Genomic DNA, 22,935 nt, shown 5'->3' with positions numbered 1-22,935 from the left:
AGTCACTTGAAAGTGCAAGTACAGATTCGTGTGCGCTGATTACTGTCCAGGTCTGCTAATGATCCGCTAAGTCTTTATCGTTTATGCAAAATATTCCAAAAATCTGTGGTCATTTCGATGGGATCTGAATTCAGTACGTTGCTTTCCTCTCCATGTATTCCTCCATACTTTGGTTACGGCACCCTCTGCTGGTAAACTGCGCGCGTAACCGCGCATAACCGGAACTTTGAGTCGCTGAACACTCCCAACAACACGGACATGTTTTGGTGTAACACACAACATTCAGCGGGGCTCGGAGTGCCCCTGACCCTGCTCGACATGTGCATGCCAAGCCGTAATTTACCTGCTCATTTAAACCCTCTGCGTGTTTGTAAGTAACATCGTTAATGTTGAAAAGTATTTAGTGTTTTCGACTGCTAGCTAAATCCGCGCGAGCTTAACGGTCACGTTTTAGCTCGTCCTTCACTCGTTAGCATTAGCTTAAACGAGCTAGCATGTCAACAAACTTCTGGATTTAGTTTTAACTCCTGTTACACTCTGTCAAATAGCAGATTACCTACATCTTTTACTTCGCATGGCTTTCTTATTTTAAACAAATACTTTGCTAGCTAGCTAGTTAGCACCAAGTTGCTAACTTTTTAGCTTTGGAAACCAGCGCCGCTCAGATTTACATCAACAGTTAAGCTAATTTACATGTTAACGTTACTTTAACGTGTTTATGAGATTTCTCCTGCTGTGGACTGGCCAGCATTTCAGTAAGATGAGGTGTTTGTCGTTATTGTTCATGTATGTTGCTAATTTCAGTGTTGTAAAAAGAATTCAGATCCTTCTACTGAAGTATAAGTACTGTTATTACCAAACTGTGAAAGTGCACTACTACAAGTAAACGTCCTGCATTCAAAACCTTACTGGAGTAGAAGTATCTAAGTATTACCAGCAGAATTTGCTCAAAGCATAAAAAGCAAAAGCATTGATTTTGCAGTAAAGTGTTACCTGTTAGTGTTTTATTATTATATATCATGTTTTTGGATTAACAGTAGTATTATCACATTGTGAAAACGTCTAGCTACAAAGAAAAGTCCTGCATTTAAAACCTTACTCGAGTAAAGGCATGTAAACATGTCAGCATCATTTAATTAAAGTACCAAAAGTAAAAGTACTAATGGTGCATCAGTGTTTTACTATATGATGTTTTTAGATTAATATTGCTGCTGCATTTATGTGTATGTTGCACGTTACTACTGTAGATGTTAAAGGTTGTGCTCATTTCAACTCCTGTATATTCTGTTAAGTAGTTTTATTTATAGTATGGTATCAAATTCTTTAAGATCATCATAGCGTGGCTGTCCCGTGAGAACCAGGCATCTCTAAGAAGTCAACTTTTCATGGTGTCAAAAACACAGCCCTGTTTTCAGCCCTGTGATGATTAGGAATACACAATAATATAGGCATGTCATTGTTATCAGATGGAATTGGTTTTAAAATTAATGTTACGTTATGTCATTTTATTTGAATGAAGTAGCTTATAAGTTAACATTAGCTATCATAATGTTAACTTGCTGACTTACCATGAAATGAGTCAACAATCCATACAGCTACTGCAGCTAATGTTATCAGTCAATCAATCAATCAATTTTATTTATAAAGCCCAATATCACAAATCACAATTTGCCTCACAGGACTTTACAGCATACAACATCCCTCTGTCCTTATGACCCTCGCAGCAGATAAGGAAAAACTCCCTTTAACAGGGGAAAAAAACGGTAGAAACCTCAGGAAGAGCAACTGAGGAGGGATCCCTCTTTCAGGACGGACAGACGTGCAATAGATGTCGTACAGAACAGATCAACATGATAAATTAACAGTAATCTGTATGACACAGTGAGACAGAAAGAGAGACAGAGACAGAGAGAGAGATGCAGGACAGACGGTAATGACAGTAGCTTACAACAACATTAATGAAAGTAATAATATTATAATTATGATTCTGGCTACTGTGGTACAATATGTTGAAAGTGTATATTGTTATATATACATATGTGCCAATAATCATATGCGTATAATAACAGTAGAAGTATGACTAATGACTAATGATAACAGCAGCAGCAGCAGGGGGCATCTGGCGGGACCACGGCAGCAGCACAACCACACACGTCACGCTGTCCAGGCACCGCTGCGATGTGGCAAATTAAATGTGGGGTAGCCCAGCATTGTAACCCATATTTTAAAACAGTCATTCAAAAACAGTCTTTATGAGTGTGTTGAATGTTGTAACATTATAATGTTACTGTATGTTTTAGCTTGGAGGCTGGCATGAGCCACTTGTCATAACAACACATTGTAGCAAGCTGGATCAATATCGAAATATATCAATAAATAAGGGATTCTTTATAATATCTGCACGTCATTGATATTGGCCAATGTCAGCTTTAATGGCCAACATGCTTTTCTTACTTTGCACAATAAATTAATATTACATACATTGGAAAGTATTGTATTACATGTCTCAATCTGCTGGTAGGCCATCAAGATAAGAGCATGCATCTGCAGAAGAGACTTGATGATCATTAAAATTGGGTGTATAGTGCATATATTGATATCTGTATCAGTTATCTGCAAATGGGTTTTCATATATTGGCATATCGGATATCGGCAAAAAAATCCATTATGGTGCCTCCCTATTGATGATCCATTTTCAGCTGATCCAAGAGGGTTTTTAAAATGTTTTCTTAACTTAAGAAGAAGGAGAATTTCCTTAACACATACAGAATCCATCAGTTTATCACAAACATTCAACATCAACACATTTGGTTTTTACCGGACAGGAAGGGTATCTAAGCTGACAAATGAAGTGCAGTAAAAAGTACAATATTTCCCCCTGAGATACAGAGGAGTAGAAGTATAAATTTGTACAACACAGAACTACTCAAGTAAAGTAAGAGTACCTCGAATCTATACCTGAGTACAGTTCTTGACGACATGTACTTAGTTACATTTGACCACTGGATAATTTCTGTGTCAATCTGTCTGATCTCCAGGTCTCAAAAGGCAGATTTCCTTGAGATCCTTCTAGCTGCTTCTGAACCATGAGTGGCTCCAAGCCAGACATCCTGTGGTCTCCCCACCACCCGGACCGCTATGTCATCTGTGACTCTGAGCTGGGACTGTACCGCATTGGACCTGTGGGCAGCTCAGAAACCAAGCCTGGCACTCTCCCGCTCTCTGAAGAAACTGCTGCTACTTTACTCGCCATTAACTCTGACACTCCTTACATGAAATGTGTGGCCTGGTACCCAAAGCATGAGCCTGAGTGTTTACTTGCTGTGGGACAAGCTAACGGCAGAGTGGTGCTCACCAGCCTTGGTCAGAGCCACAACTCCACATGTAAAGAGCTGGTGGGGAAAGAGTTTGTGCCCAAGCACGCCCGTCAGTGCAATACTTTAGCCTGGAACCCGGTGGACAGCAACTTGCTGGCTGCTGGGTTGGACAAGCACAGGGCGGACTTCTCTGTCCTCATATGGGACATTAGCAGTAAGTTTTCCCCAGAGGCCAGTGTAGCCTCTGAGAAGATTCGTCTGTCATCTGTGGATTTGGACTCTAGCACAGTGGTGACAAAACCGTTGTATGAGTTAGGCCAGAACGATGCCTGCTTGTCCCTCTGTTGGCTGCTTCGTGACCCAAAGCTGCTGTTGGCTGGCATGCACCGGAACCTCGCGATATTTGACCTGAGGAATACAAGCCAGAAAACGTTTGTCAACACTAAGGCCATTCAGGGGGTGACAGTCGACCCGCACTTCCATGACCGTGTGGCCTCTTTCTTTGAGGGCCAGGTGGCCATCTGGGACCTGAGGAAGTTTGAGAAGCCTGTGCTCACGCTCACTGAGCAGCCGAAGCCGCTCACTAAGGTATGATGTAGTGTGTTTTTGAAGAGAGGAAAATGTTTAAAGGGACATTTTGGATCTTTTGAAGTGGGGTTGTATGAGGTAGTTGTCCATAGTCAGTGTTACATACAGTAGATGCACGCCCCCAGTTAGGAGAGCAGGCAGGGATACTCCCACAAAAACTAAGCAATGTACTGCTACCTACTGATATCCACTGTAGGTAATATACTGACTATGATTAAGTAAAAGTACATTTATAGGCAGAAAGTTGGCAGCTAATAATGCGATGCTTTCCTTTCTTATTTCAGGTGGCTTGGTGTCCAACCCGTAACGGCCTGCTGGCCACACTGACACGTGACAGCAACATCATCCGCCTCTATGACATGCAACACACTCCCACACCCATCGGCGACGAGACAGAGCCCACCATCATCGAGCGCAGCGTGCAGCCCTGTGAAAGCCAAATCGGCAGCTTTGCCTGGCATCCGTCCTCCCAGAACCGCATGGTGGTTGTATCGGCAGCTAACCGGGTCATGACTGACTTCACTGTGTTCGAACGCATCTCGCTGGCCTGGAGCTCCACCACCTCCCTCATGTGGGCGTGTGGCAGACACCTGTACGACTGCGTGGAGGACGGGGCTGAAGGAGTGGAGAGCGTGATTGAGAAAGACATCGCCACTAAGATGAGGCAAAGGGCTCAGTCCAGGTACGGCCACGATACCGTCCAGGTGTGGAGGAACCACCTGCTGGCCGGAGGGAACGATCCCCAGCTCAAGTCTTTGTGGTGTGATCTGTTTTATATCCTTTATACAATGAAGTGGTGGACATACCCGCTCAGGGGGGACGTGATAAAGTTTTCATATTTATGTTGGTATAACAGTCATTATGAAACTACTCAATGTTTAACTTGCTCCTGAAACCTGACACCTCTTATTTTTACAGTCTGTGCTCTTAGGCGGAATTCATACTTCTGCGTTGAGCCTGCGCTGTAGCCTGACGTGCACCTCCCCGGAAATGTAACTACACGTCGCGGCGATGCAGACCTCATATTTATTTTTGTAAGCTGAAACCATTTCCCTCAGTGGAAACGAAGCTTTTATTTACTTTAATTTCACAGATAAGAAACAATAAATTGTGTAGATAATAAAGCCTCCACAAAAATAGCATTTTAAGTCTTGTCTTGTGTGTGATTAACACTTCTGGATGTATCCTGGCTTCATATAAGCAGAGGAAATCTTCGCTCATCGCCAGGCTAATTTATACAATGTAGAATGCCATAGGATCGTGCTAATAACGTTAGCATGTTCTGACGGCCCACAAAGTATCACATCCAAAAACTCCCCCCACTGGCGAGGCGACAGTACAAAAAAAGGCAGTGAAAAGAGCACAGTGAGGCAGCCACAGGTCACAGTTCCCTTTCTCCAAATGTCACAAATGTAATTAAATATAAGAGTCTGTATTCTGCATTTTTAAATCATTAAATTATCAACACGTATTTTAAGTGCAAGGAATAAATCAATTAACTTACAACAATACTATAAAGATGAACTTTAACAACATCAATGTATAAATACTAAGAGTATGCTATCTAGATAAATGAACCATGTTAATTATTGTTGTTTTACATATGAACTTTAAATGATTGCATACTAATCAGATAGGTAGCCAAACATCAATAAACTGCATTTAGGCTCCTACATAAGAAATATGTACACAAGATATAACCAACGATAATATAACCAATAAAAATGCGGAGAAATTGGATCTATGAGTGTGTCAAAGGTAAAAACAAAAATAATGTATATACAAATTTTAAAAGAATAACGTCCATAGAGATTTATTAATACAGGCAAATCAAAAGATCATCATAAAAGTCACCTTCTAATATTTTGCTGTGAGTAAACCATGTTTCAAATTATGCTGATGGTGCACAAATTGTTTGTATAAAAATGAGACAACCCTGATGACAGTCGGTGGTGGTGAAAACATTCTTGTTTTCTCTGCCAAGGACATGGGGATTTATTGTAAATTTTGTTTTATAAATATCTAAAACAACCATGTGATTTAATTTAGAAGGCTGAAAACCACAGTTAGACTTCATTCTAATCAATGGCTGTATGTAACATACCTGTGCACAGGTGGTAGAGGCTCCACCTCTTGGGAGTTGTAGTTTTTAATAATGAGTGCAGTACAAATGGAGGCCATATGTTAGAAAATACGAAAAGTCCATGAACCAACTGTGAATCTTGAACCCCAAATCTGTAAGAAATGAAGGATAAAAACACTTTGGATTACAACATAACACTCATATTAAAATCCTCATTTAGGCCTGTAGGCTGAAGTCCATCAGAGGTGTCACTCCAAAAAAGCTCTCTCGCCATACCTCCCCCTCTTGGCAGTTCTGTGTGTCCAATGCCGTGGAGTAACTGAGAGGATAAAGGGTGTGAAAATTCACTTAATTGTGACATGTGAAACCAGTTTGGACTCTGATATTTCCAGCGCCTTGCCAAGACTAAGCCGGGTGGAGCAGTGGTTGGCCTGCGTTATGTAGACTGTAAATAGTTAAAATGTCTGATGAATTTCTCAGATTCAGCAGCAATTTAACTGCTATGGTGCAATTTTAGTTTAAGTACTTATGTTCTGTGATAATTGTGGTTCTTGTGCGCCTCTCTCTGTTCTGTTTCTTGCTGTTATTATGTTATTACAACTGCAGTATCAGTTACATTTCCTATATAACTATCACATATGAAACAGTGTGCAGAAGATATAGAGCTGAAACTGCAGGGGAACAAACAGTTGGTGGTCTACTCTGGTATCAAGAACATTGTAAAGACCAGCTCAGGTGAGTCTGAACTACTTGACAATTACATATGATAAAATGCTCTGCGTGAGGAAGAGTCAGACCTTGGTTAATAGTTTTTGTAAACATTATCAATTGTTAAAATGATTGAATGTTCTGCGTATGTCCTCCTGGTTTCCTCAGGCACAACGGAGAGCCGCAGGTGTTGGAGCGGTTCAGACCGTCAGACCGATGTCCCGCGGTACCACAGCGAGGAGCGCTGCCTCGCCCTGCGGCTCTGCGGCTGGATCAGCCGCGGTCCTGACATCGACGTGGAGATATTCCTGCGATCGCTGGAGCAGGAGCGTGAGTGGGAGCGGGCGGCTGCCGTGGCTCTGTTCAACCTGGACATCCGCCGGGCCATCCAGATCCTCAACAAGGGAGCGATGGCTGAGAAGGGTGAGTGCTGCAGCACTGTGGAGGGTGATGGGGGAGAGGGGGATAGGAAGCAGGTGTGTCTTTGAAGCCAAATGTTGAGTAGAAGGAAGAGTGTTTCAGACCAAACACACTAAAATGTAGTCATTTTAGACTAACATAAATTTGTATTAAAGCTGGCTTTCTGCAGCTCTCACCTCTATGTCCTAAACCCCTCCCACAAGACAATGGAGAGCATATGCACACACTTCATACACTAACCCAGTGTTCCCATACATTAATTTATTTAAACATATTTCATTGTAAAGTTGCCTGCAGGGCATGCGTCAGCCCCACGGTCTCTCTCTGTTTATTAGACCACAAAAAAGAATAGAATTAGCTACCCTGCCACCCACCCTGCTGTTGACTGCTCAACTGTGAGGAGAGCGGGCAGCAACTTTGGAGTCACGGACCTTTGATTGGCGGCTGTTGGAGCTCGAATTTGGTCAGTGCAGTGCCCCCAGCGCCTGGTGTCACAGCGGGCTGGTGTCCTGCGACAGCACATGGTCTAACCTGTGTTAAGGCAGCAACAGAAAGTTTGCTGATCTGGTGGGGACTCAGGGCTGGGGTTTGCGCTGGCTGGATTCAAGTTGCTGCAGCCACTGACTGGGGATTTGTCTCTGCAGCGGCCGCTTGATCTCCGCGCAGTGAGGTGGTTTGTAGCGACGGAAGTGAGGCGGAGGACACACTGTGATTTGAGGCTCTAGCTAACATTAGGTACATAAATGTGAACTTCCGGCCGCAGCTGTGGGCCCTTGGCTCCAGTTAGCATAAGGCTAAACTGTTAGCAATATTTTCTATGAAATGCTTCGCTGATATCGACACGTGTTTTATTTTGTTTATTGTCAGACTCTCTTTTAGACTCTTTTTGATAAGTCTGTCTTTATTTCTTGGGGTCGCACTGCAGCGTAGGCAGTTGTTTCCAATGCTGGAATAGCAACTTTCTCTGCAGGATTCTTGGCCATTAAATCAGGCTTTCACTGAAGGGACGTGCATGCTTACCTTCTCTCTCAAATAACCTGTGATTGGCCACAGTCTCTTGTACAAGGCTAGGTTTTCTAAAGCCTTAAAACAGAGCCAAGAGGAGGTACAGACGTCTAGTTTTCTCTGAATTACAATAGGCTTAAATTTTCAAATGGAATTTTTGCCCAATGACTTTACAATAAAACTTCCTACCCCAGCTTTAATGACTTTCTGTCCTTCAACAAGCGATATATATAAAACATGGGGAAATAGTGAAAAATACATATGACAATATGATAGAGCATAAAATGACATCATCAAATGTCTTATTTCTTTCTGACCAACTGTCCAAAACCAAAAAAAATATTTAATTCACTTTAATGTAAGACCTAGAAAAGCAACAGATAAAAACTGCTCAGAAATGTGTTAAATATATCATTGTTCTCTCCTGATAAATAGTTTATGTCTAAGTGTGCTACATGCCCTTTTCCCTCAGAGCTTTTTAACAAATGCAGTTAAGGTCCAAAGGAATTTCAGAAATGTAACAGCAGGAGAACCTTGTTTTTCACACAACACTCATCCTGTATCAGCTGCAGAGCTTTTCACACTGAGGTTTAATGAAAACGAGGAGGGAAGGCTGTTGTTTACACACGTCTTGGCTGAGAAAAATTCCACCAATGTAGGTCAAACTTTTTCTGCTGTGTGTTCTAATGAGTGTTTCCTGAACATGACCGATGGGGTGATTCATTAGATAAGGCGTGTCGGCAGAAACGTCTCAACAGTTACAGGGTTTTTTTTCTCAAACAGCAGCTCTGAATTAATGTACTGATTCTCATCTGCAGCATGCTTACACAAGCACATAGTCATCATTTAGACTTGTTCACAGCCTGTTTGTTTTCTTTAAATATGTAGTGAGGTAATAATCTGCTGGCCAGCTGAAAACTGCATTCCTTACTTTTGCAGAGAAAACCATTGAAAGTTATTTAGTTTATTTTTGTTAAAATTTACAATTGAATTTAACTGTAAGTGATTTTTTTATGTTAAAAGAGTCTTTTGACATTTTGGGAATAAATATTTAGATAAATATTATAGATGAAAAGATCAAAATCACTCTCATATCCTTCCATGAAATAAGAAATTACAGCCACAATGAGCCAAGCCTGGCTCTACCCAAATGTAAAAAATCCACCTACCAGCACCTCTAAAGGTCACTAATTACCATGTTATATTTTGTTTTGTTTTTTAAGCTGTACAAAAAGCAGATGTGTAAAACACATTTTGTTCTAACATGGTAATGAGAGAGCTCTAGATGTGCTGGTAATGGATTTTTGTTTGACCTTTGGACAGAAGCATACTTGCTGTTTCCCCCTTTTTTCCCAGTCTTTATGCTAAGCTAAGCTAACTGGCTGCTGGCTGCAGCTTCTTACTTAACATACAGACATGAGAATTGTATTGATCTTTTCTTTGAACTCTCAGGGAGTTTTTTCCCAAAATTAAACTACAAACGTTAATTTATTGATGTTGAATCAGTGATAAAGTGTGGTTGAATATTCACTTTGGCCTTTAAACTCTTTATGTTGAACAGCACATGACCATCAGTGCCAACAGGCTGTCTGTATGTCTGAAAACTAATTTGGTGCTTTTTATGTCTTTATTTAGTTTTGTTTTGAATGCTACTCCATGATGAAGGTCGCAGCATGACCAAAGAGTGATAAGTTGGCTTTAATTGTGTGCTAACCATAAAACAAAGGACTTTTAAAGGTGGAAATAGACAATTTTTTTTCTTTAACTTATATTTGTTAAGTAAATGTTGATTGCACAATGTAATGACCATAGAATAATGACAGCATCTGCATTTAGTGTATCTTATCTTATCTCTCTTATCTTAATATCTGCCTCTTTAGCGGGGCTTTTTATATAACCCAACACGGAACAGGACTTTTTTAGCTGAACGTTACAAGCAACTTTCATCAACTGTGAACACACTGAAATAGCAACAGCTATGGCTACATGTTAGAGATGCGCGGATGGAGTTTGAGCACACCTGAATCCTCATGCACTCATCAATCATCCACCCACCACCCACCCAACGTAATTATCTTCTAAAATTTAGAGACCCGCAAAGGCACCCAACCCACGCCAAACATTAAGTTATTGTATTTACATTTAAATTATGTCCAGCCATTCGTGCTCATTCGCTTTTCATATAGGCACATTTTCTTGACTTAAACAGATTTTAGGCTACTTTCGAATGTGGTCACATTTCTAATGTAAAATTACTCTAGCCTAATATTGTTTGCTCTGTTGCAATAATAAAAGTCTTTGAAGTAAGTCAAGTCCTCTTGTGCCCTGTTTTACGGAGTGTGCAGTCCACCCGAAATTAATTACAATGTTAATTTTTATTGGCCCACCCACCCGCAGATTGCAAGATTTGCATCTCTACTACACGTATACTCTGTCTATCTGGGGTTAGGTCATGGTTACCATTGTTACCAATTTAACATTCACAACCAGTAACAACCCACTAGTTGTTCTGGTCGTTACTGGTTGTGAACATTAAAGCATTGAAAACTGAAGCATTCTCTGGCACAAGAATTCCCTTTGGGATAAATAAAGTTCTCCTGAATTGACATGAATTAAATTGAATTGAGTCACATTACCTATCTACATTGTTGCCGTGGTAGCTTGTCAGTGGATGGCACCCACTTGTCACTGAACCTGCCCTCACATATGCATAAATTTCCAAAGACAGTGGTGCTAACAGTAATACCACTTGGAAGCGCTAGGGGGCGTTAAAGTTGTCTCTTTCTACTTTAAAGTAAACTGTTTCTTGGAACTTACTTTTCACTGCAACACAAAGCTGGTTAACTTTGAATAATTGTCTCAGAAGCTCCATCAAAACATTAGTAAATACTTTGCACACAGTGAATAAACCTTCTTCTTTTTCAAAGGTGACCTGAACCTGAACGTGGTTGCCATGGCTCTGTCGGGCTACACTGACGAAAAGTCGTCCCTGTGGAGGGAGATGTGCAGCTCTCTGAGGCTGCAGCTGAAGAACCCCTACCTTTGCGTCATGTTTGCCTTTCTCACCAGTGAGCCTGGAGCCTACGATGGCGTGCTGGTATTGAATCTCTTACTATCATGGAATTTCATAGCTCCATTGCAAACACAGGAAAAGTAAGTGAAAAGAAACATGTTTAAATTGGCGCTCTTCTCTCGCTGAACAGTAGCTGTTTTGTTTCCATTTCATGAAAACCTTTACATAGTCTTAACACGGTGATGAATAGGTAGTTAAAACTCCCGTGGTCTTTATTGGAAAAATCCTCAGGTGCACAGGAAGAGATGTGTTTCAAGTCATAAAACACCTCACAGAAAATGAACTCGCAGCCAAGACAGAGTGCATGTCTTTGCTTTTTCCTCCCTCCGTTGCATCAGATTTTGGCCGCCAGCTGTTGTCACATATATTTATCTCCTCAGACCTTTTCTTGGCCAGGAGTGACGACTCCACGCTGAGTCAGTCACTCTGACGAGCTTGGCTTTTAGAGTTGATTAGGTATGAAAGAATTTCCTGCAGAACTGTGACACAGATCAGAGATTTTAACATTACAAGCCAGAGTTTTCTGTGCCAATATAGACACACATATATTATGTATTGAATGTAAGGAGCTCATTGCAAAATGAAGTCTTTTCTCCCCAAATTATGACCCATAATGCTTATTTAAAATGACAGGAGAAGATGAAATTCTTTGTCTGTATTTCAGTATGAGAGCAGTGTTGCTGTGCGGGACCGAGTAGCCTTTGCCTGTATGTTTCTCAGCGACGCACAGGTAACACAATACCAAGCCCATCTTTCAAAACCATACAGTAGTTATGCATAATGTCACATCCTGTAACACCATTTCCTGATGATTTCTGATTTGATAAACTTGAATGTCTCGGGGGTGTTTGGCTGCAGCTGCCTCGATACATCGACAAACTATCCAATGAGATGAAGGAGGCGGGCAACCTGGAGGGCATCCTGCTGACGGGTTTGACTAAAGATGGCGTAGACCTTATGGAGAGCTACGTGGACCGCACTGGAGATGTCCAGACTGCCAGCTTCTGCATGCTGAAGGTACACAAACACAGACAAATAATGCAAAGTCTGTCTTCTTTTGAACTGAGCACACATTCCCACACAGTATGATGTCGTTTGCATCAAAGCTTTTGCATGTTTTATTGTCCTAAATCTACTGCAGATAATATTAATACACGGCACATGTAAATGTTTATGGTATCATCCAGTAGTGATGAATGCCCTCATGTGAAGAGAAGCTTGTGTGTCTATTCTGTGCCGAGTTATTTCAGTCATTTAGAGCATGGTGAAGTCTAATGGACCGTCTATAGTCAGATAAATAAGATAATTCACTTAATATCAGTGAAACAAGGACCCCACAACGACAAGAAGACACTTAAATTCAATTTTTTAAATTTATAAAGGTCTCCTGCAACAGCCGCCTCAGTTTATCACCTCTCTTCTCAATTTTAAAACCACTGCTCACCAGACCAGATCTCAGGCCTGTTTGACTCTAGTTACTCCCCTCGGGTAAATACTGAACTTGGGAAACCTTCCACTACGTTGCAGCTAGAAACAGAATGAATTACAGAGGATTTAAAACTTGAATGTATCATCCCTCTGGTCGAATTTTAACTTCAAGTCTATTCAGTGATGTCTGTGCTGTAGTTTGTCTGGTTAGGTATTTGTCCTGTTGTTTTGTCTGGCGCAGGTTTTTTTTCTTCTTTTACTCAGGTCTCTCTTTCTCTTACAAAAGAGATCTCAGTGAGACTACCTGATTTTAAAAAGGGTTGTATAAAAACACAGTTTTGATTCCACAGCTTTTGCCTATTTTACCAAAACAGACACGACCATGAATAGGTGGTAGTTGAACAGCAATGATGTGCTATAACATCACTGGCACCAGTAACAACAACAATACTTTCCTTTGACCATAACTGAAGCAGGCCTCTGTTTATTGTCATCAATTAAAGGTATAATATGAAACATTTCCACATTAAACACGAGTTATGTACTTAGATTATCCCGAATGTTTTCAGCAATGTTCAAGGTTATGGTGCATTTCATTTAGTCACCTGTCATGGTGTCATATTCCCTTTACCCTCTGTAGTTGCTCTAACTTTTGGGGAAACGCAGAAAACACCAGATGATCAACACTGGCAGTCACACAGTATCAAAGAATTTAACGCAATAGCAGACATTCTGCATTTTTTTTCTGCCACAGAATATTTATTTCATTAATTGCATGCCATTTTGCAACACAGTAATCCAGCAGAGATCTAATTTATTGTAGGGATGCAGTATCTAATAAGCTGATCCATTTTTTTCCCCCACCCAAATTTAGTGATCATGAGCGTATATATTTTCGGAACTCATCGGCTGTATTCGGCGTCTGACTTCCGGCAGACGGCGATACAGCCTCTGGGGGCAGACCCCCGATTTTGTGGCATTCCAGTTTGATTTGGGCAGAGGAGGTGAATTTCCGTTTCCAACTTCCGTTTATATACAAGTAAATATGCTGAACCATTGCGATGGATTCAGAGTTTGCAGTGACGCCAATTATGTTCCACCTCGTTAGTTCACCGCACGGACCGTTTAACTTGGCAACAACTGCAGCCGGCTCAAACGTGATTGGTCAATATCAAGCGGACTACAAACAGCCTACAACCGGAAACCAGGGCTCTTCCGCTTTTCGTCCGGAGGTAAGATCTCCGGGGTTTGCCTACAGACTCTACATTCACTGAATGTAGAGTCTGTATATAGAGACTAGAGTGTATGTAATATATATTTATTGTGCAAAAAAAAAAAAAAAGAAAAAGCATGTTGACCCATTCTGATGCCAATGATGTGCCGCTATTATAATAATGATAATAATGACAATAATAATAATAATAATAATAATAATAATGATGCATCAGATTTAAAAAATGAAAAATGACTGGTGGAAACTAGGGAAATGCCAGTTTGAACAGACTTGACTTGTTGAGTGGGAGGGAGTTCCAAAGGGTTGGGGCAGCAGCGGCGAAGGCTTGGTCCACCAAGGTTCGGTGCTTGGTTCTAGTGATTGGGGTCAGGAGGTTGGAGTCAGTAGAGCAAAGTCAGCGGGTGGGGGAATGGCAGAGGAGGAGGTCCCTAATTTATTGATATATTTCAATACTGATCCAGCTTACTAGGATGTGGTACTATGACAAGTGACTCATGCCAGCCTCCAAGCTAAAGCATACAGTAACATTATAATGTTACAACGTTCAACATGCTCATAAAGTCGGTTTTGTAAGCCAGGTATTACCACATTGGGCTACGCCATTTTTATTTTGCCACAAAACATTACCTGCACTAGCTGTATGGGTAGTTGACTCATTTCATGCTAAGTTTGCAAGTTAACTAACAATAGCTAATTTTAACTTGCGGCTCTTTCCTTAGAATAAAATGACATAACATGAATACAACATACATATATTTCCACCTCCGTGAACAAGATTTCCTCCTGAGTCACTCAAATAGATTTTTATTAGCAGTAGTGGTTGTTTAACAATGAAGAGAACAACTCCCATGATCCATGATCCTACGCTTTTTCACGATGTGGTCAAAGATCATCTTTTGTTACTGTTTTTATTAAGAGACCCCTGGGTGCAGAAATTGGATGCTCTTTGTTTAAACCTGTCTCTTTGTGCAACACAACATTTTTTTCAAATTAGATTCAGTTTCCTGGCCTCGGATGCAATATTTAAACTGTCAAATAAATCATTTTTATTTTTATATTAATAAAAAAGTGTACTCTGGCTCTCCTTTGAATAGTGTTAGAAAAAACTGGCCCATAGTTGAATGTAACTGCCAACCCCTAGACCATTTAATGTGGTTTACTGCAAGAGGCGAAAACAATGCCATCTGAAATTGTGTTGTGCCGTGCAAACTGCAGACTAGGCTCCTATGGTTGTAAGTGCAGAGCAGCCCCAACGAGCTACAGTAAGTGACCCCGAAATAACAGGTTTAATCAGTAACCTAAATGAACTAAATATAATACTGCAACAAAGAAAGAAGGAACTGTCGGTTTGTTCGCACCCTTGGAGAAATCGAGGCACATGCTAAAACTTGCCTCTTCATTTTTAAAAGGTCACAGCTGTTATTATTAACACAGTTGCCACCTCCAATAACAACATGAAACAAGCCTCATTGGAATTGTTTGCGCTCATGCACTTGTTTCTATAAAGAAAACTAAAGAAATTCAAGTGGAACAGGTCTGTAACTTATTTAACATGCTGTAGAACAGCTCACTTTTGTTTTGATTTATTTTATTCCTGTTCTAACCTGCTCCTGTGTGGAGTACTGCAGTGTACAAGGCATCCACCACCTATGCAGTCAGTGCATATAACTCACATACATACACACAAACATGTACACATTCCACCAGAGGGATGGGTGCAGGAAGAGGCAGGAAGGATGAAACTTCTAGAAGCTGTATTATGCAAGTACACATTTGACTATTTGTTTTGTGACCTCCTTCTCCAAGCTATGCATAAACTGAAGTAAGGTTAAGAGAATACTCCCAATCTCTCAACAGGGTTCCCCAGGTGAGGTGCTGAAAGACCCTCGAGTCCAGTGCTGGATTGAAAACTACCGCAACCTGTTGGACGCGTGGAGATTCTGGCACAAACGAGCTGAGTTTGACATCCACAGAGGCAAGCTGGACCCCAGCTCTAAACCACTGGCCCAGGTAACGAACACCAGGGAGTGATTTTATAATAACTGCAGTGCTGAAATAAAATCGACTCACAACAAATTACAATAGTTTTTGAGCCATTCATCGATGGAAAATGACAAATGTTTGTTGGCTTCTCAAATGTGAGATTTAGCAGATTTTTAAATTAGGAATTTTTAAAAGGCAGGTCCATCTGCGCTCATTTATAGGCGCCTTTCAGAAAACTCAAAGACACCTTACAAGACAGTTAAAAAATAAGCAGCAATAATTCTGTTATATACAATAAAAGTTCATAAAATGACCAGACAAAAATCATAATTATAAATATTAGGTACAAAATCATCATCAGTGCAGGTCCCAATATGTGTGGCACCATTAATAATAATAATAATGATAATAATAATAACTTAGACTTATATAGCGCCTTTCAAGAGACCCAAGGACGCTTTACAACAACAAAAATAACAATCTAGCAACCAAATGCCAGGGTGAACAGGTGTCTTTTCAGTGCAGATTTAAAAATGTCCAGTGTTGGTGCCTGGCGAATCTCCATGAGGAGAGAGTTCCAGAGGATTGGGGCTGCCACACTGAAGGCTCTATCCCCGAGTGTTTGCCTAAATCAGACCAAATATGCCAGCATGAAAAGGTGTGTGTTCAAAGGTGTGTGTTGAAGGAGGAAAGGGAGTCAATATTGCGAATGTGGCGGGGGAGAGAGTTCCAGAGGCGGGAGCAGAACAGCTGAAGGCTCTAGAAGCCATGGTAGTCAAGTGGGCAGATGGTGATGGGAGCTGGATTGCAGACGAGGATCTAAATGTACAGGAGGGTGTGTAGGTATGAAGGAGTTCAGACAGGTATGAATGGGCTTGATTATGAAGATCAGAAGCAGAATCTTGAAATCGATGCGATATTTAAAGGGATAGTGCACCCAAAAATGAAAATTCAGCCATTATCTACTCACCCATATGCCGAGGGAGGCTCAGGTGAAGTTTTAGAGTCCTCACAACACTTGCGGAGATCCAAGGGGAGAGTGGGTAGCAACAAAACTCCACCTAATGGAGGCTTATGGTGCCCCAGATTCAAACGTCCAAAAACACATAATTGAAACCACAAAATATCTCCATACTGCTCGTCCGTAGTGATCCAAGTGTCCTGAAGCCCTGACATAAAAAGTTGTTTGGAAAAACGTCATTTGAACTCTGTTTTTAGCCTCATTGTAGCCTGTAGCACTCCATTAGGTGGAGTTGTGTTGCTATCCCCTCTCCCCTTGGATCTCCACAAGTGTTGTGAGGACTCTAAAACTTCACCTGAGCCTCCATCGGCATATGGGTGAGTAGATAATGGCTGAATTTTCATTTTTGGGTGCACTATCCCTTTAACAGGAAACCAGTGAAGCTGCTGGAGAACAGATATGATCTATGGAGGGGGTTCTGGTAATGATACAGGCGGCTGAACTCTGGACCAACTGCAGTAAATGAAGACAATTGAGAGGGAGACCAAAGAGGACATATTTGCAATAATCAGTATGGTATATCTGTGGCTGGAGCAGCTGTGTGACCTGCCCACCATACCAACGTGCCAGTCCACCATCATCCCCCTTTGCACCTTGGTCCGGAAACAGAAGCCCTGAAATGGAAATGCCAAGTTAGCATTTAGCTAGCTATGTTGGAAGGTTTGTCTTGTACCTGTGGTGGGCGTAGTTTGTTGGGTTGTGTCTTGTAGGCTCTGAACGGAATGTGGCTGCAGCAATACATGATGACTCTTCAATTACAGGTTTTTCAAATGGAAACGCCCACTCAGTCGTTAGCACTAAGCAGTGATGTAAGTCAGAGCACGCAAATTATAATAATTATAATGAACTGAAAGGGTTAGTTTGGTGTTTTGGAAGTAGGGCTGTATGAGATGCTTATCCATATTCAGCGTATTATTCTCACCACTTTACCTCGTTGTCAGACAGCTCTTTCTGACATGGAACTGAAGCCATTATATCCCTCTCTTCGAAGCCACCAGGCCACTCTGACAACGCAGTGATTTTACCTTGCAAAATATGGGAGCTGCAGGTATACTGCTGCCTCAGTCGGTTGGTCTGTTTGTGTCGTTGTGTGACTTTTGGATCTGAACTAACTTTTAATGTTTGGATTTGAATACATAAAACTACTGGGAACCTATACACTGTGATTAAAAACCTTTAAAATAAAAAGAGGGGCCTGGCCTTTAAGATGTCTCCTTTGGCTCTCAAAAATTGCCCTGAGCATGATCCACTACTTCCTGTCATTTCACAGAGTAAACAATTAATCTAAGAATGATAAGTAGATTAATTATTAATGAAATCATAGTTGATCATATCGGTCATTATAGAGTATCGGTGAGGTTAAAGCAGTAAACAGTATCTTGACATATGACTCTACTGTGATAGGGCGCTGACGGACTCAAAAAAGCCTGTCTTGTTTGTTTACTGTCTTCGATATAACCTCCCTCATAACAAAATAGGAGGCTTGTACTGATTATTGCAACACATGTAGTCGGTGCCAAGCTTGTAACACCCACAGCTCTGCTCTCCAATTCTTATCATAAAACCTGTGCTCAAGTTAGAAATCTTTGTTGCTTTCTGTTCCAGATAGTACACATGTTGCAGAGACCCTTTTATAAAGTCTTGTGCTAAAAATGTTTTTTATGTGTGAGTATGAGTAGTGTGAGTGCTGCGAGCAAACCTCGGCACGTCCTAACTGCACCACTGACATTCCAGTATCCACAGTTAGGCATATTGGGATTATTGCAGTATTATCTAATGCTTATCTCTCTCCCCTCAAAGTGAAAATCCGACAGCTGGCGAGCGTGTGCTTGTTGGTTTTTAGCTCCATGTTCGCTGGTCCTTATCAACCGACCTTTGTGTTTGTTCCTGTGCGACAGGTGTTTGTGAGTTGCAACTTCTGTGGGAAGTCTATCTCCTACAGTTGCTCGGCGATGCCTCACCAGGGCCGCGGATTCAGCCAGTACGGTGTCAGCGGCTCACCCACCAAGTCTAAAGTCACCAGTTGCCCCGGCTGCAGGAAACCTCTGCCACGTTGTGCCCTCTGCCTCATGAACATGGGCACACCTGTTTCTAATTGCCCAGGTAAAGTGGGCTGTGAGGAGTGTGGAGACAGGTGATCAGCAACAGGCAGGCATCTTGGAGCAGCTTAAGTATTTATTATACCTAACTGAGCATTTGCAGCAGATTGACTGTGTGGACTTTGATCAGCATTCAGAGGTAGATGCACCTGGACGCTCAGCAGCCAATCCAGTTTCCTTATTGCTGTGATGTCACTCACACCAATGTTGATGTACATAGTCAAATTTTATAGATTGCTAATATTGACTTGTTGATAAATCTTCTCTGGCAGGAACGGGGAAGTCGGATGAGAAGGTGGACTTGACAAGGGAGAACAAACTGGCTCAGTTCAACAACTGGTTCACCTGGTGTCACAACTGTCGACACGGCGGCCACGCTGGCCACATGCTCAGCTGGTTCAGGTGGGACTCTCACTGGATGCTGCACATGTGTGGGGGCTGTTTTAAGACATATGTGACCGTGCTGCTGTGATCTGTGTACCTCCTGTTCATGGGATTTTCAAATATGAAACAAAAAGAAAAAAGAATTTTTACCTAACCAGTCAAACGCAAATATCCAATATCTGCTGATACACACAGCGCCAGTAATTCCTGGTATTACCAGTCCTGTTTTAAATCCAAAGGAGACACATGTGGTGCCCAAAACGCTTCCTACTCTGTGGTTATTGTGGAAGGCAAAGTGATTCTACTGATTTATATAAAGTTAAAACTGCTCTTAATTACCTGTCTCTTAATGTCAGTGTAAATGTAAAGGTGTAAAGTTCATGTTGGGATCCTGCTACAGGAGGATGGCTGTGTTTTCCAGTATAGACCGTTTCAAACTTCACAACATAAACAATCTAAATTGGTCTCTTTGTATTTCCTGTTGGAATGTTTATTAACGTAGGAGCCGACAGGAAGTAAACACGGACCAAAGCTGTTGGTCAGGAGGCCATCATGATATCCTCTTGGGCTATGTTCAGACTACAGGCAAATCAGATTAGTTTCTGACATCAGATCTTTAAGGGGCAGTGTTCACCAGAGCATTTTGCTGAGGCCAGTGTATTTTTTTAAGGCTTTGCAATGGGAGCACCACGTATTATTATTGTTATAGCATGTGTGTGCCCAATTTGTGTCTCTTGGTCTGTATGTATATATTATACTTATACTAAGGTAACCTTGGGTGTTTTGAAAGGCGCCTTTTAAATAGAATATATTATTGTTATTATTGTTATTATTACAGCATGAATACACAGCGCTCTTATTGCAAAGCCTTAAAAAAATATAATAGCCTAAGAAAAAAATGGTTTGATGGACACGGCCCCTAAGACAGACTGTCAGCACTGTTATTTGCAAGGGTCAGATCAGATTTGTGCGTCCAGACATCACCAACCTATCTGCATGTGTTGCTGTGGTAATGACGTAGACATCAGTAAACTATGTAGCTATGCTGGTGACCGCGCCCCCCGATGTGGAGGCATGAGAAATAGCAATCACAGTTATTTATCTCAATTTATTTTGCTGTCTGTCCCCAACCTGTTGTTCTCCATGTTGTCTTCCATAGCACTCTGCTAGCAGTAGCATGCATTCTGCTCAGCACTCCATCTCTCTGGAATTGACATCATCGTTGTGGCACAAAATCCTATTTGACTGGCCAGAAATGTAGAAAATGTGGTTTGTATTTGATCAGATTTCATGTGGTTTTTGTGGTCCAGACTTTCCAAAATCAGTCTTGAAACAAATTTGGTAATGCCAAAAAACGGATTTGGGTTGGCAGTCTGAACAGGGCCTTTGAGAGCAAAGCTCACCCTCTTGATTCCCCTAAACAGTAGCTGATCTAATACTGATAAAGGTAATGTCAAGTAGAAATAATGTGCCTGTGGAAAAACCCTCTTTGCTTTATTTTATTTTCATGTGACTAAAGCAAAAGTGTAGAATAAAGTGTATAACTGAAAATACAGAAATTCAGTAATAAATCGGCAATAAAATGAATTTTATTTGATTTTTTTATGATTTTTGTTTCAAAATTGAAAATTCAATGAAGGGAAGGTTCACTGACCTGCTGTGCCTGTCTGTGTTCATGTGGTCATGATGTACAAACTTCTGCATTATCTACTGTTTATACTTTTTTTCTCCTCATCTACGCATTGTTTTGTTAATTGACCTTCATGTGTGTGTTACAGAGACCACACAGAGTGCCCAGTGTCTGCCTGCACGTGTAAATGCATGCAGCTGGACACCACAGGGAACCTGGTGCCTTCAGACAGCAGCTAAACAGGAGACGCTTGTTGGAAAAGTGAAGCCAAACACCAGCCCACAGCCAACCAGTGCAGGTTCACTGCTGCACCCACCACACCGACACCTGGGCAAGGGATGAAGGGTGCCAGCAGTGTCCTGCTCTGAGGTGGCTGCTCGGATAGAAAGACGTACTGTTAAGTTATAGTCTAGTGAATGTAAAGTTGTAACAGAGCCGTATATGAAGAAGGGAGGCAGTGTGTGTGTGTTACTGATCTGACTAACTGAATCGATGATAGAAAGGGAGCGAATGCAAACTCACTGCTCTGCTAATGTAAATCCCACTCAGGAGAAATATAAGAGGCTCTGCTGTAATCGGCCTCTTCCAATCTAACCTGAATCAGGCTGATATTGTGATCTATTAAAAAAAAAAGAATCATATGTCCACTCACATCAGGTTGCAAAGATGTGATCACAGGTGCCAAAATGTCGGAGCTCTATTTTGTGGCTTGTGTTTTAATACGCTATTTAACGTCTGTGTTTGTCTTACGAAAGGATCTTCACATACCTCATGAAAGCATTGCTCGGGGTGAAGGACGGTACCCCGGGCGACGGGAGCGGAGTGGCGCGCACAATAACAACACTCCCTTGCTCTCTTCATGTTCCTCTGTGCCACTCTTCATCTGGCATTGTGCGGGAGGGCTTCTAGTACGATGGGGTGGCTTCGGGAGAGAGGATGAGGAATTGGAGAAGGTAGGGGGTGACGGGTGATGAGGAGGAAGGGTGGGAGGGTGCGTCTGTATTCACCAGCCCACTCCAGGCCTGTGGTCCATGAAAGAAGCTCGCCAGAAAACAGCAGCTGCTCGGCACTCTGACAAGACCCTCCAGATTGTTCCCCTCATAAAGAACCTCAGCTGCCGGAACACTATTGACTCAAAGAGAGGGCGAGAGAACAGACAGCCTGAGCCCTGCGCCCCCCCCTCCTACACCCTCCGACATACACAGACTTGCCCTCTCTTTCTTTCTCCCTCTCTGTGGTGCCCAAATTGCACCCAAAAAACTATGCATACCACACATCAATCCAAGGATGGGCGCCGTCTGTGGGGGGACGGCCGTGTGTAAGCCGCATTGTAAATGGGTTTTCTCTCTTTCTCTGCCACCCTCCCCGCTCTGTCACTAACCTAGGGAGGCATTGTAAGTGAGAGGCGGCCTGCACCAGAGCTGGCTAAATCACTTAGTCATGGAGTAGGGAGGAGGAGGTGAGGAGGAGGGGGGCACAGGAGCTACTGTATGGCGCTTTCACCAGGATCTCGTCCCGGTGTGGGAGGTTTTATAGGTCTGCATGCCCTTTTGTGAACTGTTTTGGAGTGGAGCTGACAAATTGGCGAGCTGTGTAGCGTCCCGAAAAACAGGGTGGCTGGAATTTCATCCTTTCAGTGTTTCTTGTGTTTGCCTTTTAAATAAATTCCGACTGACAAATTGGAGCGCTGTTGAATGGGGGTGTTTTCCATAAGTTTACATGGTTTATTTTTACATTATCATGTTTCATAGACACAGATGGCGTGGGTTTGCTATCATGTGCATTCTTTATCTTTGCTTGAAAGCATTGAGTCACACATTATTCTCCCATGGGAACTCCCACAGAAACACAGACCATCAGAGCAGGCAGAGAGATGGACACCAGAGAAAAACAATAGATTTTGGACCTCAGTGAGTAATACAATCTTCTTACTAGATTTAAAGTTGTTCTTGGCCTCACAAA

General features: G+C 41.9%; 1 protein-coding gene across 1 annotated transcript; it reads left to right on the top strand.

Annotated features, from left to right (window-relative positions):
• The first annotated feature begins 231 nt into the window (after positions 1–231).
• On the top strand, positions 232–22,657 carry mios (missing oocyte, meiosis regulator, homolog (Drosophila)). Its single transcript, XM_078171381.1, has 12 exons — positions 232–370; positions 3,039–3,905; positions 4,190–4,683; positions 6,629–6,723; positions 6,865–7,119; positions 11,049–11,218; positions 11,859–11,924; positions 12,053–12,211; positions 15,714–15,866; positions 18,759–18,963; positions 19,232–19,361; positions 21,122–22,657. The coding sequence occupies exons 2-12, from the start codon at positions 3,087–3,089 to the stop codon at positions 21,210–21,212; spliced, it is 2,637 nt and encodes an 878-aa protein (XP_078027507.1). The 5' UTR covers positions 232–370; positions 3,039–3,086; the 3' UTR covers positions 21,213–22,657.
• The last annotated feature ends 278 nt before the right edge of the window (positions 22,658–22,935 follow it).

The sequence above is a fragment of the Epinephelus lanceolatus genome, chromosome 10 (assembly GCF_041903045.1).
Source record: "Epinephelus lanceolatus isolate andai-2023 chromosome 10, ASM4190304v1, whole genome shotgun sequence".
NCBI lineage: Eukaryota > Metazoa > Chordata > Actinopteri > Perciformes > Serranidae > Epinephelus > Epinephelus lanceolatus.
The sequence above is the reverse complement of the archived record's forward strand: the minus strand, read 5'-3'. Positions and strand labels throughout refer to the sequence as shown.